Source organism: Mustela nivalis (genome assembly GCF_964662115.1).
Source record: "Mustela nivalis genome assembly, chromosome: 16".
NCBI lineage: Eukaryota > Metazoa > Chordata > Mammalia > Carnivora > Mustelidae > Mustela > Mustela nivalis.
In genome coordinates, this window is record NC_139035.1 from 65,502,209 (window position 1) to 65,520,436 (window position 18,228).

The 18,228-nt window shown below is 43.5% G+C and overlaps 1 protein-coding gene across 1 annotated transcript; it reads left to right on the top strand.

Moving 5' to 3' along the window:
* Positions 1–13,421: 13,421 nt before the first annotated feature.
* On the top strand, positions 13,422–14,387 carry OR10X1 (olfactory receptor family 10 subfamily X member 1; the record flags this gene model as incomplete). Its single annotated transcript, XM_082703066.1, has 1 exon — positions 13,422–14,387. The coding sequence occupies exon 1, from the start codon at positions 13,434–13,436 to the stop codon at positions 14,385–14,387; it is 954 nt and encodes a 317-aa protein (XP_082559192.1). The 5' UTR covers positions 13,422–13,433.
* Positions 14,388–18,228: the final 3,841 nt, after the last annotated feature.

Sequence of the window (18,228 nt, forward strand, 5' to 3'; positions counted from 1 at the left end):
GTGGCCCCACGGGGCGAGTCCTCTCTGCTTCCGTGGAGCAGCCTCTGTCTCTGAGGGGCCCCAGTCCCCGGGGCGCTGTCTCAGGACGCACTTCCGACTGCGGGTACCGCGGAGAACTCCTGCGGGGAAAGAGATGCTGCGATCTGATGTAAACAATAATCCCTTATGTCCTAAGTATTATATTCGCTCTTTTCACATGTTAAATCTCCTTGAAAACTTCAAATAACCTGGTTAAAAAAGGGTGAACCAGGTTTGGGAGAAGGGGGTGGGATTATGGACATTGGGGAAGGTATGTGCTTTGGTAAGTGCTGTGAAGTGTGTAAACCTGGTGATTCACAGACCTGTACCCCTGGGGATAAAAATATATGTTTATAAAAAATAAAAAATTAATAAAAGAAAAAAATAAATAAAACAAAACAAAACAAAATAAAATAATAAACATAGCCTTTCAAAAAAAAAAAAAAAAGGGTGAACCATTGCATTTTATAGTAGAGGAAACCGAGCCTCATAGAGTCTAAGGGACCCGACCCTCCCCCCCACACACACACCCCTCCCCAGGTCACAGAGCTCAGATTCATGGTTTTAGAGTCTCCTGGTGAGGTGTTCAGTAGAACACAGGGATTCGCCTTCCCTGCTTTTGTCGCAAGAGCGGAGACGACCCTTTCCAGGGCGCGCCCGGTTTCCAAGGCCCACACGGTCACGTCCACACCCGAGAGCGCGGTCCTCCCTCAGCCTCACCCCTGCGCGCTCCTCCCTCAGCCCCACCCCTGCGCGCTCCTCCCTCAGCCCCACCCCTGCGCGCTCCTCCCTCAGCCCCACCCCTGCGCGCTCCTCCCTCAGCCCCACCCCTGCGCGCTCCTCCCTCAGCCCCACCCCTGCGCGCTCCTCCCTCAGCCCCACCCCTGCGCGCTCCTCCCTCAGCCTCACCCCTGCGCGCTCCTCCCTCAGCCCCACCCCTGCGCCCTCCTCCCTCAGCCCCACCCCTGCGCGCTCCTCCCTCAGCCTCACCCCTGCGCGCTCCTCCCTCAGCCTCACCCCTGCGCGCTCCTCCCTCAGCCCCACCCCTGCGCGCTCCTCCCTCAGCCTCACCCCTGCGCGCTCCTCCCTCAGCCCCACCCCTGCGCCCTCCTCCCTCAGCCCCACCCCTGCGCGCTCCTCCCTCAGCCTCACCCCTGCGCGCTCCTCCCTCAGCCTCACCCCTGCGCGCTCCTCCCTCAGCCCCACCCCTGCGCGCTCCTCCCTCAGCCGCACCCTCTGCCCACGTCCTCGTCTGTCCACTGCGCTTCTTTCAGACGCATGTTTGTATTTTATTATTTTTAAGATTATTTATTTTGGGGGGAGAGAGAGCACACGCGGGGGTGGGGAGAAGGAGAGAAGACGGGGACTGAGCCCCGCGTCGCTGAGCTGCCGCGCCGCGCGTGGGGACCCGCGTCCGTCCGAGAGCGGCGGAGCCCTGCACGCGGGTCTCCCCGCAGCGCGACTGCCGGCTTCCGCGGGGTCCCCGGCGCGCGGTTTCCCCTGCTGGTCTCGGTCCCAGCACGCTTGGTCTCCGGCACCCCCTCTCCGGCAACGGAGTTCTGGATGGTTTCCCGCAAAACGCAGGAACGTTGCAACGGCAGAGCCGCGTTTCCTGGCGTTCCCTAACCGCGTCGGGAGGATGTCCAACAAGCACATGCGCCTTTTTTAGGGAAATTCGGAGCGTACTAGTGTACGTGCGTACACTCTCCTCGGCTAGCCCCGCGCTCACCGCGCTCAGCTCAGTCGTCCGTGTCCCACCGAGTTCTTCGCGCGCTCCTGCGCCTCCAGGTCCCCGCGGGTCGCCTTCCCGTCCGCCCTCCCTCGGGGCTTCCTAAAGCGCGTGCTCGCGGCCGCGGTCTTCAGGTTTCTTTACCTGAAAATGCCTTCACTTTGCCTTCACTTGTGGAATTTAGTTTTCCGGAATAAAAAGTCCGTCGCTTCATCTTCCCTCGTGCCACTTACTGAGTCTCTGTCCCCCGACCTTCCGATGCCCGAGCTGCCAGCAATGGTGTCGCGTTGCTCCCCGTGCCGGGTCGGATTCCTCCTGTTCCCACGCGTTCCCCTGGCCTGCGGCTGGCATCAGTTGGAGGATGCGGCGTGGGCACATGCTGTTGTGCGTTTCCTCCGTGGGATTTGTGGCACATCTTGACTTTGTACGTTATTGTCTTCCACCATGTACGGGAGATTTCCAGCTATTATTTCTTAAAATATTTTCTTCTTTATCTTTATTTTTCTCTTTATCTCTTCATTTCCTTCTGATATTCTAATCATTGGACTACTTGATATTGTCTGGAAAATCTCACGGAATTGATTCATTTTAACTTTTTTTCTTCTTCAGATCAACTTATTTCTATGGATTTATTTCCCGTCATCAGTCCTTTCTTCTATCATCTCCAACATGTTCTTGAGCCTATTTCATGAAAAATCTATATTCCAGCAGTATGTAAATAATAATAATAATATTTCATAACAAAAGGGATTTATTCCAAGAATGCAGAACTAATTTACTATTTGAAAATGTTAACATAATTCACCAAATCAGTCAAATAAGTGAAGAAATGTAATCTACTCATCTCAATATTTGTGTAAAAATTATTGGTAAAAATCAATATCCATTGATTTTTTTTAAAAAACTCTGTTTCTATTTAAATTTAAAGCCACTATCATACCTCTTTGTGAAATATTGAACTCTTTTCCCTAGAATAAGCACTCTGGCTACTCTATACAACATTGTACTGGAGGTCCAAACCAGTGTAATAATGTGAGAAAAATATATAAAAGATCTAATGATTTGAAAAGGATGATGAAACTCTTCATTTGCAAATGACATGACGGTGTACTGAGAAAATCTTACTAAATCTACAGAAGGTCTACAAACCTAATAAGTACATTTAGCAAGTTCTCAAGTTAATTGTTTTTCTTTTTTTTTTTTAAGATTTTATTTATTTATTTGACAGACAGAGATCACAAGTAGGCAGAGAGGCAGGCAGAGAGAGAGAGGAGGAAGCAGGCTTCCCGCCGAGCAGAGAGTCCGATGTGGGCTCGATCCCAGGACCCTGAGATCAAGACCCGAGGCTTTAACCCACTGAGCCACACAGGCGCCCCTGTTTTTCTTCATATTAGTTGCAAAAAATAAGAAATTACATTTTATTTTAATAGTATCAAAACACAGATGCTTAAAATCAACACTTAGAATTAAATTTTTAAAAAGATGAGGAAGTACCCTATACTTTAAAATTCTAAACATTAAGAGATAAGATTAAAATAAATCTAAGTAAATTTAATACGTTAAATTTCATGGATAAAACGATTCAATATTGTAATTTTGATTTCCCAAATTTATCTATAGATTCAATATACCTTTATAAAAAAACTCCAACAGGATGTGTGTAGAAATTGGGAAGCTAATTCTAGACATCATTTGGAAATGAAAAGATCTAAACATACAAATTAAACACCTGAACTCAAAATTACTATAAAGTAACAATAATGAAAAAAACTGCTACCAGCAAAAAGGTAGGTATATAGACCAATAAAAAATATAAAGTCCAGAAACAGTCACATCTGTATCCAGTACCATCAGTTTCCGTAAGGTTGCCTTGCAAATCAATGAGGAAAGGAAAGTCTTTCCAACTGATGGTACGGGCATGACTGAATCTCGGGGTAAGAAAAAAGAGCAAAACCAAAATAAAAACGTAGTCCTCACTGCATTCCGTATACAGAAATTATCCCAGATGAGGTGTAGACCTAAATGTCTGAAAGGACAAAACAACTAAAAGAATACACAGAAAATATCTTCATTACCTTGGGGAAGGCAAAATATTTTTTTAGGCAGGAGACAAAAATGCATAGGCATAAAAAATTGATCAATCAAACCATAAAAATTAAACATATGCTTATCAAAGAGCAGATGGCAGAGCGAAATGGCAGAGCAACTTTGAAAGAAAAGCCAATTTGTACAAAGCTGAACAGAGAGAGAGTAGGCATGTGGCCACACGGAGACTTGGATAAATGTTTTAGCTGTTTAATCTGTAATTATGAAAAACTTAGAAACAGCCCAAATGACCATGACCATGGGAATACTAAACAATATCCTGAAACAAAAAGGAATAAACGTGTAACCCCATGGAAATTCTCAAAAGCATTCCCTTGAGTAAAAGAAGCCACAAGCAACACAGCTCTTAGAATTTGTTTCCATTTATGAATTTAAAGAACAGGAACGTTGTATAACGTTTGAGAAAATCACCTCGCTCGTGGTCCCCTCAGCCCTGACTGGATAAGGGCACGAACGAACTTCTTGAAGTGATGGAGAAGTTTCAGGTCTCGAACTCAGACTTGACTAATTATGGAAATACAAATTTAAAACACACTCCTGAACAACCAAGTGGTCGGAAAAGAACTCAAAAGAGAAATAAAAACCTATCTTGCCCCAGACGCCATGACAAAACTGAGGAGGCGCAGCAAGAGCACTTCTAAGAGTAAGGTTGATGATGATGAATAACCCACACTAAGGGAAAAGAGAGATCTTGAACAGACGACCTAACTTCACACCCGACAGAACTAGAAGATGGAGAACACGCAAAACCCAAAGAGAGCAGGGAGAAGGAAATTACAAAATGGGAGCAGAAACAAATAAAGACTAGAACAACAATAGAAAAGGTCAACAAAATCAGCAGTAAGGGTGTTGGTTGTTTGTTTGTTTCTTTTTTGGGGGTTGGGGGGGTCTGATTAGTGTTTCCAGGCTGTCTACTTCAGCAGCTCCAGGACTGGGAAGTACAAGGCAACAAGAAAACCCAGAGAACTGGTCACCGTACTGTTCCTTGGGCCCCAAAGTCGCAGTTATTCTTGTCCTTCCCAGCGTTCGGATACGTCGGTGTGCTTTATGCATAATGTCCAGCGTTTTCAGTTACAGGAGGCAGGCGGCACGGGAAGGTCCTTCTACTCTGGGATCTGGAAGTGAAAGTCCTATAGTCAGTTAGGTTGTGTCACAAAGTTTCCTAAATCGAATGAATGAAAAAATATATGACAAAATCAGAGAGGGAGACAAACCCTGAGAGACTCCGAACTGTAGGAGACACACTGAGGGAGGCTGGAAGGGCGGTGGGGGGATGGGGTGACTGGGGGACGGGCATTCAGGAGGGCAGTGGCGTCTGATACTGGCTGCTGTTTGCAGCTGACGCGTCATTGAGCTCTACCTGTAAAACCAACGGTGCATGATATGTTAACTCACTGAATTTAAATAAAATAAGTAAATCCAAGGAATGAAATCTTAACTCCCGCCTTTTCAAAGTTAAGTAAATTGAGGGATAAAAAAAGTGGGTAGGAGAAGAATCAATGAAACAAGATGGGATTGGGAGGGAGACAAATCATAAGTGACTCTTTTTTTTTTTTTTTTAAAGATTTTATCCATTTATTTGACAGACAGAGATCACCGGTAGGCAGAGAGGCAGGCAGAGAGAGAGGAGGAAGCAGGCTCCCCGCTGAGCAGAGAGCCCCATGCGGGGCTCGATCCCAGGACCCTGGGATCATGACCTGAGCCAAAGGCAGAGGCTTTAACCCACTGAGCCACCCAGGCGCCCCCCATAAGTGACTCTTAATCTCACAAAACAAACTGAGGGTTGCTGGGGGGAGGGGGGTGGGATTATGGACATTGGGGAGGGTATGTGCTTTGGTGAGTGCTGTGAAGTGTGTAAACCTGGCGATTCACAGACCTGTACCCCTGGGGATAAAAATATATGTTTATAAAAAATAAAAAATTAAAAAAAAAAAGAGACAGCCAAAGCATGTGAGAGGCTAAGAGGATTGACCAGGTGACTGAAATCCAGAGTGTTTTTATTTCCCCCATACTTCCGAATAGATAAACTTAGGCAATGTGTTTATAAATAACAGATAAATGATCATAGTTGACCATCATTTTGTGACAACTAGAAAACCCTATTACGATAAACTTCTCAGAAACTGAAAAACTGCATGCTCGTGATAGACAAAGAATAGTTTTTCAAGTCCTTTCCAGGAATAGATTCTGTATCACTGTTTTTGAGAAAGTAGAAATAAAGAACTGATAAATTCATTCTCCATTAAATTATTAAAAATACCTTTTGATGATAGACCATTCGGCTACTAATGAACTATAACTTAAAAGGAATTTTAAAAGCTTGAGTAGCACTGCTTTTCTTAAAAACAAACAAACAAAAAAGCAAACTTTTTTTGGAGTAAAGGTGATCCTGAGCTCATTTTAGCAAAAAGAAATATCATTCATTGATATATAAGGTAATTTTTAAAGCACTACTGTTACTCAGAGATAATTTTACATTAAAATTCTAATTTTCACATTTAATAAGAGTTTTTTTTTATTATATTACCTTAGTCATCATTCAGCACATCATTATTTTTGACGTAGGGTTCCGTGATTCATTGCGCATAACACCCAGTGCTCCAAGCAGTCCATGCCCTCCTGAATCCCCATCACTGAGCTCACCCAACCCCCACACCCCTCCCCTCTGAAAGCCTCGGTTTGTTCCCCAGAGTCCACAGTCTGGCAAGATGTATTCAGGCATTCAGTGAGAAGCACATGGAGCCAAGCCCACTTGATCCAGCAAGGCTGTCATTCAGAATGGACGATAAAAACACTTTAAAAGAATCAACCTATAGACATTTTTGTTACCAAGAAGTATGGTAAGGTGACCCATCAAAAACTCATAAACAAATATTTAGGGACACATATATCCGAGAAGTTCACAGAGAAAAATACAAAATATATTTTAAAATGGAAGATCTAAGAGAGCAAATTACTTTTGCATCTAAATTCCATTGACTACATTTTTTAAAATGAACCGTAGGAGCGGCCTTAAAACACCAGTACATGCAATATGGGATTGTATGGAGAGGGAGATTTTACAGACGTGGGTACACGTGTCCGTCTGTCTCCCCCCGTAAAGAAACAGGGACGCAGCTCTGCACCCAACGGGCACTGACCAGGCGGACTGGCCGGTCCCCTCCCTGAGGGCTAGGGAGCGAGTGCTCCGGGTGGGACCCCACACCGAAGGGGCCTGGTTTGCACCTCCCGCAGGCGCCCCAGGACAGAGCGGCAGGCTTGTCCATCAGCTTGCCCAGCTGTGTGCCAGGAGGGCAGGAGGTGGGAGTGGGAAGGTTTCACGGCCGCCAGAACACCACGAAGCAGAGTCGGGCTCCTCGGTGGCTTCGGCCCGTATCACCGCGTCTTGATTAACGCGGGTCTGCGGGGGGTGTTACCGCTGGGTGCAGTGATTTCCGCTCGACTCTTCTTTTTGAAGAGAGTTACAGGTGTTCCTGAACTTGTTCCTTTCCGTGTAAATTAAAATGTTTGTCCTTCTCTACAAAAATAAATAAAATAAAATAGAGATAGATAGAGATAGATAGAGATAGATAGATATCTAGCGCTATCTATTGATGCAGTCCTTTCCAAATCCCAGATAGATATCTAGATCTAGATATATAGAGAAGATTTGTATTTGCAGAGAAGATAGATATATCTAGATCTATCTATCTATCTGTAGATATAGATGTATATTATCTACAGATGTGTATCTATAGATTTAGATGTTTATCTATAGATATCTATGTAGATATCTATATCTATGTAGATCTATCTATCTATCTATCTATCTCTATATATCTTTCTATCTATATATACCTTTCTGGGATTTGGAAAGGACTGCGTCAAGCCTATAAATGAACTTGGGGATGAATTTTGTTATGTTTTTCTGGGTTCTCGAGACAGGAATTCAATTCCCTATTAGGGGCTGCCCTCCTCTCAGACGCTTCGGCCGCATCCCACACACGGGCATGTTGTAATCGCGGGTGGACTGGTTAATATTGTTTCCTTTCCACGTGTTTATAGACTTTCTGTCCTTGACTTCTAGCTTGATCCCATGGTGGTGAGAGAACCACATGTCCTCTGTAGGGTTCCCGTCCCTTGAAACTTCCGGCAGTTGAAGAGGGGATGGGGACGGAGGCCTGCCCTTGTGGGGACCATGGGGTAGTGTCTGCAAGTGCACAATTACCGCAGTCGACACCTGAAACTCGAAGAAAACCGTATGCTAGCTAACTGTGGTTTGTCTTGTGGCTCAGGATATGGCTTTCCCTGGTGTGAGGTGGACGGCAGGTCGCCCCCCCAGGCTCTGCTGGCAATGCTGCTGTGGGTGGATGGTGTGGGGGAGCGGTGGGGGCTGACACCGCAGGACCAGGCAGATCAGGGCGCCCACTGTCACTGGTTTTAGGTCTCCCTACTACGTCCCTGCTGGACTTCCCCTTTCTTGGTTCTTTGCCAGAGAGAACAGCCTTAGCTTGCGTTTATTATTTATTTATTATGTATTTATTAATGTATTTATTTATGTTTTCATTTTGCCTTTGCCTGGGCCAGTCCATCCTCTCTGCCTCACCTTTCCGAGTCATGCTTAGGATTGTTATTTCCAGGCTTTGTAGGTGTATTTAAAGGGGAGTGCTGAGAAACATGAATATAGACCGTTTCCCTGGGACTCAAATAGATCAAACTTTTAAGGAATCTGTAAACTACTTTCCAAAATTGTGAACTATTTTCTAGCTTTTACATTTGCAACAATAGCATACATGTTACACTTCTTCCAATCCTCACCAACACTAACATGACTAATCTTCTTCTTCTTCTTCTTCTTCTTCTTTTTAATAAAGATATTTATTTACTTATTTGACAGACAGAGATCACAAGTAGGCAGAGAGGCAGGCAGAGAGAGAGGAGAAAGCAGGCTCCCCGCTGAGCAAAGAGCCTGATGTGGGGCTAGATCCGGGTACCCTGAGATCATGACCTGAGCTGAAGGCAGAGGCTTAACCACTGAGCCACCCATTCGCCCCTCCAGTCTTCTTTTTACTAGTTGTGTCGTGGAATCATATTGTGTTTTTATTTTGTGTTTCCTAATGAGTGATCATGATGAGCACCTTTTCAAGTGCTTATTTCCCATCTGTGTATATTCTTCACATGTTTTTAAGATCTCATTACTGGGGCGTCTGGGTGGCTCAGGTGGTGAAGCATCTGCCTTCGACTCAGGTCACGATCCCAGAGTCCTGGAATCGAGCCCCGCGTCAGACTCTCTGCTCAGCAGGGAGCCTGCTTCTCCTTCTCCCTCTGTCCCCCCTCCCCACTTGTGTTCAATATCTCTCTCTGAAATTAATAAGCTTTTTTTTTTTTTAAAAGATGTCATTTATTTATTTATTTGACAGATCACAAGTAGGCAGAGAGACAGGTAGAGGGGTGGTGGTGGGGGGGAGCCCCCTCAACGCTGAGCAGATCCTGATGCAGGGTTAATCCCAGGACCCTGGGATCATGACCTGAGCCAAAGGCAGAGGCTTTAAGCCACTGAGCCACCCAGGGGCCCTGAAATAAATAAGCTTTTTTTAAAAAAAATCTCATTGCCATTATATTTATACACAATACACATATATGCCAATTATTCTTTTGAAATATATTTATTTGATCAATTTTGTGTCGTTACAGAGTTGCAAGCGCTGGACTACAGCAATACATGATACCAGCCTTCTTATTTCGTGGTCTTTCCCTCCTGGGGCCACTCGGCTCCAATATGTGCCGTCTTGTCTGAGCACTTTCAGCCCTCGGCACACTGTGCCTGCACCTTCTTTCCTCCATCTGCAAATTCCTTGTAAGAAGAGCCCATTCCTTCTCAGCCTCATCTTCAAACACTGGGAGCGCTTCCCAAATGCCCAGGACAGGGGCTGGTGATGAGAGGGTGAGAGCGTCGGGCAGGGAGACGTCAGGGATGGGCCTCCCTCCCTTCTCTGCCAAAACAAAACCTGCGAATTAACAAGGACAGAACATGAACTCTGCAAGTTTTAAATCCCCAGAGACTCCCAGCAGAGTTTTACTAGCACGTGTTCCACAAAGCCCTGTAACTAATGAGAGAAAATTACAAAGTCAAGTGAGAAAGTTCTCTTGCTTCCTCTGATGAAAGGAGAGAGGAATCCCCGAGGGTCTCCTAACCAGAGCAAACCTCCAGAGCGGAGGAGCCTCGGGTCCTCGTAATGATCAGGCAACATCCTAAACTGGTGGAAGAGAAGGTTCTTAACCACTGGGATTGGGCGAGTGGTAGACACAGAGCAGAGGTCATGCCGCCCAGCCTCACAACTCATGTCGGAAGCTCTGGGCCACAGGACACCAACGCTTGCACAGAATCGGGGCCTTATCCTCACTCCCCAACCTTAGACCCAGAAGCTTCATGGACTTCCAAGGTCACTAAACTAACAGTGACGAGGTGAAAAATGTAGCCTGTTCAATCAATGATTGTGTAGGAAGCAGATCTCTGTCTCTTCTGAGCGAAGAACAAAGCAGGTTTCCAGCCACGTGAAGACCATCGTGGAAGAGGATAAGCCCAGCACTGAGCTAGCCCTAGGGCCCTGATAAAGCACACGAGGTAGGAGACTCTTGGACTCTGATTTCCCCACAATTAATTGTCCCTGCATTTTCTTCAAATTGCATTTCTCTGGGACTTCGGAAAGGGTGTGCATTTCTTTTGTCAGTGGATCCATATCCCAAACTAAATTTGTCACAAGTCGATTTTGGGATAACTTCAGAAACAGGTGAGGGTGAGGTGTATGACTCCCTCACCCCTACACACACAGGCATTCAGAATACGTCAGAGTAGTGGAGATTCTGGAAGTCACCCTCCAACACCAGAGCTTCACCAAGTAGGCACTGAGCGCACCATTAGGTAAGAACTAGGTAAGGGACCATCTGTCTTGGGACATGAATTGCTGATTCTTTGCATGTTCAAAATGCTCCCGAATTTAATGATGGATTTGAACCCAAGCCCTTTGGGCTGTTGAGGAGGGAATGTGGCATATCATGGGAATCAGGCTGTTCTGCAATCGGTATGTTAGAAAGAGCTTGAAGGACACCTGGGTCTCAGAGTCGATTAAACATCTGACTCTTGGTTTGGGCTCAGGTCATGATCTCAAGGTCACGATCTCTGGGTTGTGAGATCAAGCCCCACATCAGGCTCCATGCTCCTCACAGAGACTGCTTAAGACTCTCCCTCTGCCTCTCCCTGCACTGCTAGCCCCCCATCCTGTTCTCTCTCTCTTCAAGTAAATAAATCAATCTTTAAAAAAAAGAAGGAAAGAAAGAGAGAGAGAGAGAGAGAAAGACAGAAAAAAGAAAGAAAGAAAAGAAAAGAAAGGAAAAAAGAGCCGTGAGGTCTGCACTGAGGATGCCAGGTACGAAAAACAACTTGTTTTGCTCTTCTCTTCTGCCCCTCACGCCACTTTATTCATCTTTTCATTCCACAATCTGATTGCTCTTCCTCAGAATTCCTGTGGAGAGTCGAGAGAACTGGGAGACGTCCATGCTCTCCTGAGGGAGGGATTGTTCACAAGGTCTCAGCCGTGGGCAGAAGGGTGAGGAGGACCTAGTACTTCTGGGAGGACAAAGTCGTCTGAGACAGTCCAAAGGGCGTGAGAAGGCCGTTTGCAGGGGAAAATAGAACTACGAGCTTCAAGTGTGGGTGTGGAGATCTTAAATTTGGATGTTAAGGAGGCCTAAGTCTTGCTTAACGTACCTCATGCGAAGGAAGCCCACGGATCGTTTAGACACTGTCCCCTTCTAATATAATTGCCTAAGGCAGGAAGACAAAAAAAAAAAAAAAGAATGCTCTAGTTTCCTTTTGGGAAGATAATTGCCCATAGATAGCAGGTGTGGATACAGTGAGAGAAAGTGGGAAACAGGAAAGGAGAAAGCGTGGTGAGAAAGATTAGACCCATGATTCTCGCGTGGCCAAAAACGAAATCAAGCCTCATCAGGTCTAAGAGGACGGAAGCAGCAGGAGATCTCTGAGGAGAGTCCATCGGGCCATGAGTTGTTTTTGTAGCCTTTGATGATAAAATTTATAATTACATATTTATTTTATTTATATTTATTTGTGCTTGTTAAAGTGTATAATTATAACTTAGACCATTTCCTTATTGCCTGTTTTGACTGTCAGTGACCAAGCTCGATGCTGCTGACAGAAGACTTAATCTTTGCCTGAACAAAATCTAATTAAGAGTGGGAAGTCTGTCTAGCTGTGTGCTCCTCACGCTCCACAGTGCTGAATAACAAAGTAAAAGGGAAACTGTTTATAGATTCCACAGCTTTTTTGATAACTAACCTATCCATACAACACATACTGGGAACCATTACTTTCTTAATGCATTTTGTTAGCGCTGTGAGAAATACAGAAATCTGTGACTGATAGCCTCTTTCCTCAAGGAAGAGACATTGATAAATAGAAAGAATACACAATTAAACTCAAAACAGGTGGATTCCAGCTCCAAACATGCCACTTCATAGACACAACTATCTTATTTCTAAAACACAAAAACCACAGCTTCCATACACACGTCCCAGCCATGCCATGTGCTTCACATTTTCATTGTCAAGAATAAAACCAATAAACATTACAAGGAATTTGGCAAAATGCAGACCCTACCGATGCTAGTTATTAAATATGTTGACGTGTAGGAAAGGAAAATCAGCAGCTCAGTATAGCATTAAATATAAGGAAAGACGGCATGTTGTAGAAGTTTAATCTGAGATTAAATCAGATGCAGAATGATTGATGAATTCACGGAATCTCTAGAATTTAACTTTTTCAGATGCCAGGGTTGGCATTGAAGAAGTGGGCAAATTTTCAGCTGCTACCTGCACTGTGCTTGTGTAAAGGGTCTGTTTATCAATAGCATCCATGTACTCTATTGGTCACTTTTCATCTGAAGGGTCCTGGAGTATCACGATCTTCCCTCTCCTCAGAGCAAGAGGAGGGAATGTGTTCTTCACTTTCAGGACCTAAATTCTTCTCCAAGAAGAGATAATGACTTTGGGCTCCTTACAATTATAAGCTGTTGTCCAAAAGTGGTCCCCAATTTCCTAACAAAAAATTATCAACCTTCACTCATTAGATATTCACAATGTTATATGTGGAAGTTGCTCTGTCAGACTCTGACTGCGTATTAACTACTTGGTAGGGTTTTTATTTTATTTTATTTTTTTTAATTCAGAATCTGATCAAATCTGGCTCACCTAATGCACCTGAATTTCCTTTATCCGGATACCAATCAGAATATTTTTCCCCTCATTATATTACCAGCCAGTAAAGTCATTCTAACAAATAAGCCTGAAGGTGTGTCTGTCACCCAATAAGTGATCAAGGATTGATCACTGAACAAAGATGTAACAAGTGGGTTAAAAATTAGGAAAACACATAACCTATATACACAGGGTATTTTGCTGAACTAAATGAAAAATCAGTTAGTAATTATAACGCTGATCATCTGTCTTCGTCACAACATAATTTTCAAAGAATCATGGAGAATGGAGTATTTGTTCTTTCTTTTAGATTTCAGACACGGAAACAATGAAGGTCAACCAGACAGTCGTGGGAGAATTCATTCTTATTGGCTTCTCCGTGTACCCACATGTGCAGATGTTCCTCTTCCTGGTCTTTCTTGGCCTCTACCTTCTCACCCTCACAGGTAACCTGGCCATCATGGGTCTCACTTGGGTGGACAGATCTCTCCACATCCCCATGTATCTCTTCCTTGGTGCCCTCTCTTTCTCCGAGACGTGCTACACGCTGACCATCATCCCCAAGATGCTGGCAGATCTGCTGACTGGGAACAGAGGCATCTCCGTCACGGGGTGTGGCTTGCAGATGTGTTTCTTCTTGGGACTTGGTGGCACCAATTGCATCATCCTGACCTTGATGGGATATGATCGCTTTCTGGCCATCTGCAACCCTCTCAGATATCCACTGCTTATGACCAACGTGGGGTGTGGACAACTTGTGGCATCTGCTTGGGCTGGAGGCTTCCTTATCTCTCTGATAGAGACTGCGCTGATATTCAGGGGCTCCTTCTGCAGCCCCAACCTTGTCAGACATTTCTTCTGCCACATGCGAGCAGTGGTGAGGCTGTCCTGTCTAGACACCGACCTCACGGGGTCCGTTGTGACAGTGATCTCCGTGTCTGGCCTGATAGGCACGTTCCTGCTCATCATCATCACTTACATGTTCATTCTTTCCACTGTCTTCAGGATCCCGTCAGCCGAGGGCAAGCAGAAGGCCTTCTCTACCTGTGCCTCACATCTCACAGTGGTCCTTGTCCACTTTGGGTTTGCAGCCATTGTCTATCTGAAGCCAGAAGCTTCAGGAGGGGATGACACGCTCATGGCCATCCCTTACACGGTCATTACCCCTTTCCTCAGTCCTCTAATTTTCAGCCTCAGGAATAAGGACATGAAGAAGGCCCTAAGAAAGGTGCTTGGAAAGAGGAGATTCTTGAAAAAACAATTTTGGATTAATGCTACGTGAGTGACTGTCCCCTGATGTCAGTACGCATTTATCCTGTGACATCAGGAGAAGCCTGGGGCATTTGCCTTTTTCGAGTTGTCATGGAGGAATCCATAGACTGAGTGCGGGAACTTAAGCATCACAAATTTTTACTTAGTTTGTTAAGAAAGTTGTTCAACTACTTCTACTTCTACTGGCTCTTGTAAAGACCCTCGGCTTCTGCCAGTCAGCCTTCCACTGATGGATGGGGAAAAGCAAGATTGTAGAAGGGAAGAACAACCTTTATGACCACAACACTAAGAGATGCTTAAAAATATCTAAAGATTCAAGAGATGAGGAATTTTTCTTGGAAACACTGTGAGACATTGGACTGTGCCTCCTAGGAGATAGGCCATTTCTAGTAGGTGACACACTATGTAGAAATCATCAACTGTCTCCTTGTGCATATCTGGATTGATACCTCCATTTGTTAAGTCCACTGCCATACTGATGACTGAAGAATTTTTTTTTTTAACATTTTACTTATTTATTAGAGAGAGAAAGCAAGGATGAAGGGGAGGAGAGGTAGAGAGAGAGGGAGAGAGCATCCCAAGCGGACTCCAAACTGAGCACAGAGCCTGACTCGGGGCTCGATCCCATGACCCTGAGATCATGACCTGAGACAGAATCAAGAGTTGGATGCTTAACCGACTGAGCCACCCAAGCACCCTTGATTACTGAAGGTTTTTAAAAACACTGTTCATGACTGTGTCCTTCCACTGACAGACGCTCACTTCTGACTATGCAGGATATCTTGGAACATTGATCAGCCAAGCAGACAGGACAGCAGAGCCTGCATGTCCTGTGAAATGGATGAGGGCTGGAAATAACCCCCATTTTCTTTAAGATGACCATATTCAAAAGCGAATGTTACACACACACACACGCACACACACACATCATGGTACTGAAGGGGCCCACAGTGGCAGGCATTCTGGAATTATTTTGGCAGACATATAACGTGTAATGAAGGAAACCACATGAACACAGCATTACACCTTGATATCACCCAGAAGACTTAGAATTAGAAACATGGTAGAGGTTATACCACACAGGACTAGCAAAGGATCTTATGGACTAGCTGAAACATGAGCCTCGAGACTTCTCCGAGTCCGTTGCTCAGTTCTGCTGTTAACCAGGTCTGTGCCTTCTCATGATGGACATAACCTTTGTATTAAGGCTTGATGTACATCGAACACATGAAAAGTATAGGGGCAAGGTCTGAGCTCCATTATTTACAGGGATGTTATAAAGATAAATGAGATAATGGATGAAAAATATCATGAGCACACACTGATTACAGTTTCCTCTTGCCACGACTCTATTTTCTTCCTTGGGACCATTCTTGTGGTGGGTGTGCAGGCAGAGCCTGTACCCACTTCAGTCATGGTCACTGCCTCAATGACAAGTGTTTCCTCGACTCCTGTTCCACCCCGAGAATGGATTATTCAATCGAGGGAAGCCATAAAATCTTGGGAATAGATGCTAAGAATTTACTCACTCAAGGTGGGTGTAGAAAACATGATGAAGCCTAGATACAAGTTTCTGAACTTGAATTTGGACCAATTAGCTTGCATATACCTGATACAGTAACTGGGGTGGTCTCTACTAGTCACCGATTTAATATTCATTGTTGACATAGAAATAAGTAAGTAACCGGGAGCTGGAAAATATCTGCGTGTTTAAAAATCAAGAAACACATTTCTAAATGCATCATGAATCAAATTAAAAAATTTATGAATACTAGAGAAATGATTTGAATTGGAGAAAATGGAAATACTACAAGTCAAAGCTTTGGGATATAGCTTTTCGGTATTCAGATGGAAACAGAGGCTCTTTAAAATGCATATTAAAAAAGTTCACAGGCTGGAGAGCAATAGCTTGAGCATTCATCTCAAGAATTTGGGAAAAGAATAAATGAACACAAAAAGATTATAAATAAAAAAATGAATAAACGAGAGCAGAAATCAATTAAATAAGTATACAGTACAGTGACTTAAAAAGTCAAAAGTTGAAATATTGAAAATATCAATAAATCTTATTATTTTCTGGCGAGGCTGATGAAACAATGAAGACAGGATGTACGAGTCAACTCTGATGGGAATGGAAGGGGAGCATTTCTCAGGTCACACCACAGAAACGATCAGAGAATGTTGTGACTGACTTCATGAACATAAATTTGAGAACTTATGTAAAGTGGGAAAGTTCTGGTAAAGCTCATATAGGGAGAACGGCTATTTGATTCTCAAGAAATAGAATTTTAATTCATATGTACCACATTAAAAAACCAACCAACCAACCAACCAACCCACCCACCCACCTCTGGGTTGCTTCATTAGCTTTAGTAGTAGATTCTGCCAAAATTTTAAAGGGGAAGTTTTGCCAAACTTGCCCCAAACCTCCCATGGGAGAGAAAAGAGTAAAATCCCCAACTCATCTTTTGGGCCCGTAGAATGTAGAAACTAGATCTTGAAATCTCACTCAGGAGCATAGACACAGAACTCTTGGGTAAAATTCAAGCTTCATTTAATCCAGAAATGCAAGATTGGCACATTTGAAATCAATCAATATAATTTAGCATGTTATCAACATAAAGGATATTAATTATGTATTATGTAATTATGTAATTATATGTAATTAACTGATAAAGAAAAAATTTTTGGCAAAATTTAACATCCTCACAGGGAAAGAATAAAACCTGTTAGCATAATAGGAATTAAAAGAAGGTTCTTTAAACTCATGAGGCTGTGGAATTCTGTTTGTATCTGAGTGTAGTCGCCACATGTTACACTGGTTTCAGGGGTCCAGAATGGGGACTCGGCAATCAGCTTCTCACCGGGCGGTGACACAGGTAAACACCACGGTGCTGAATCAGGAACAAGCAAGAACGGCGTCTCCCATCTCTGGGATCTCATTCCAGACAGTGCAGTAAGAAAGAAGCAAAAAGCAGAAGGATTATAAAGGAAGAAAAATGGTCATTTCTCATGAATTACAAAATTTCGTATGTTAGAAAAATCCAGAAATAATCTGCAGATCAATCATTACAGGGCTGAGAACTCAGTACATATATACACCAGCTACATCCCTATCATTAGCAAAACTTAGAATCTGGCTTTAAAAAATATATCGCATTTTGAAGCTTTGAAAATATCAAAGCCCTTGGAATAAATTTAACAAAAGACATGCAAGGCCTCTGCACAGAAAACTAAAAGACCTATGTAATGGTGAGATATACTATGTCACGGATTAGAAGACTCTGTGGTACAGATGTCCGTCTCTCCCCATGCTAACCTATGCTTTGAAGAAATCCCAGGGAAAATCCTCATAGTGTCCTTTTCTGGGTATGAAAGCTTTACGGGGGGGCTAAAATTGATTTACAAATAGCCAAGACATTCTTAAAGAATAACATATATATGTCATATATATATATTATGATATATTTTTATTTATATTTATTATATATTTATATGATTCATATTTATACTTTATTTATATATTCATATTTATTTAAAAATATAAATATATCCAATATAATATATAAACATACTTAATATATTTAAATAAATTTATACATTCATAAAGGTCCTATTTTTAAATGTATATTTATATATTACTTATATAAATTCATATTTATTATATATAGTATAATACATGTGTGTGTGTGTGTGTGTGTGTATATATATATATATATATTTTTTTTTTAACCAAAAATCAAGACTCATGCAGCTACCATGTGGAATTGGCCCAAGTGACAAACAGGCCAACAGAGGATGAGCAGAGAACCCCCAAAGACCCACGCACACACAGGCATTGGCTTTATGAT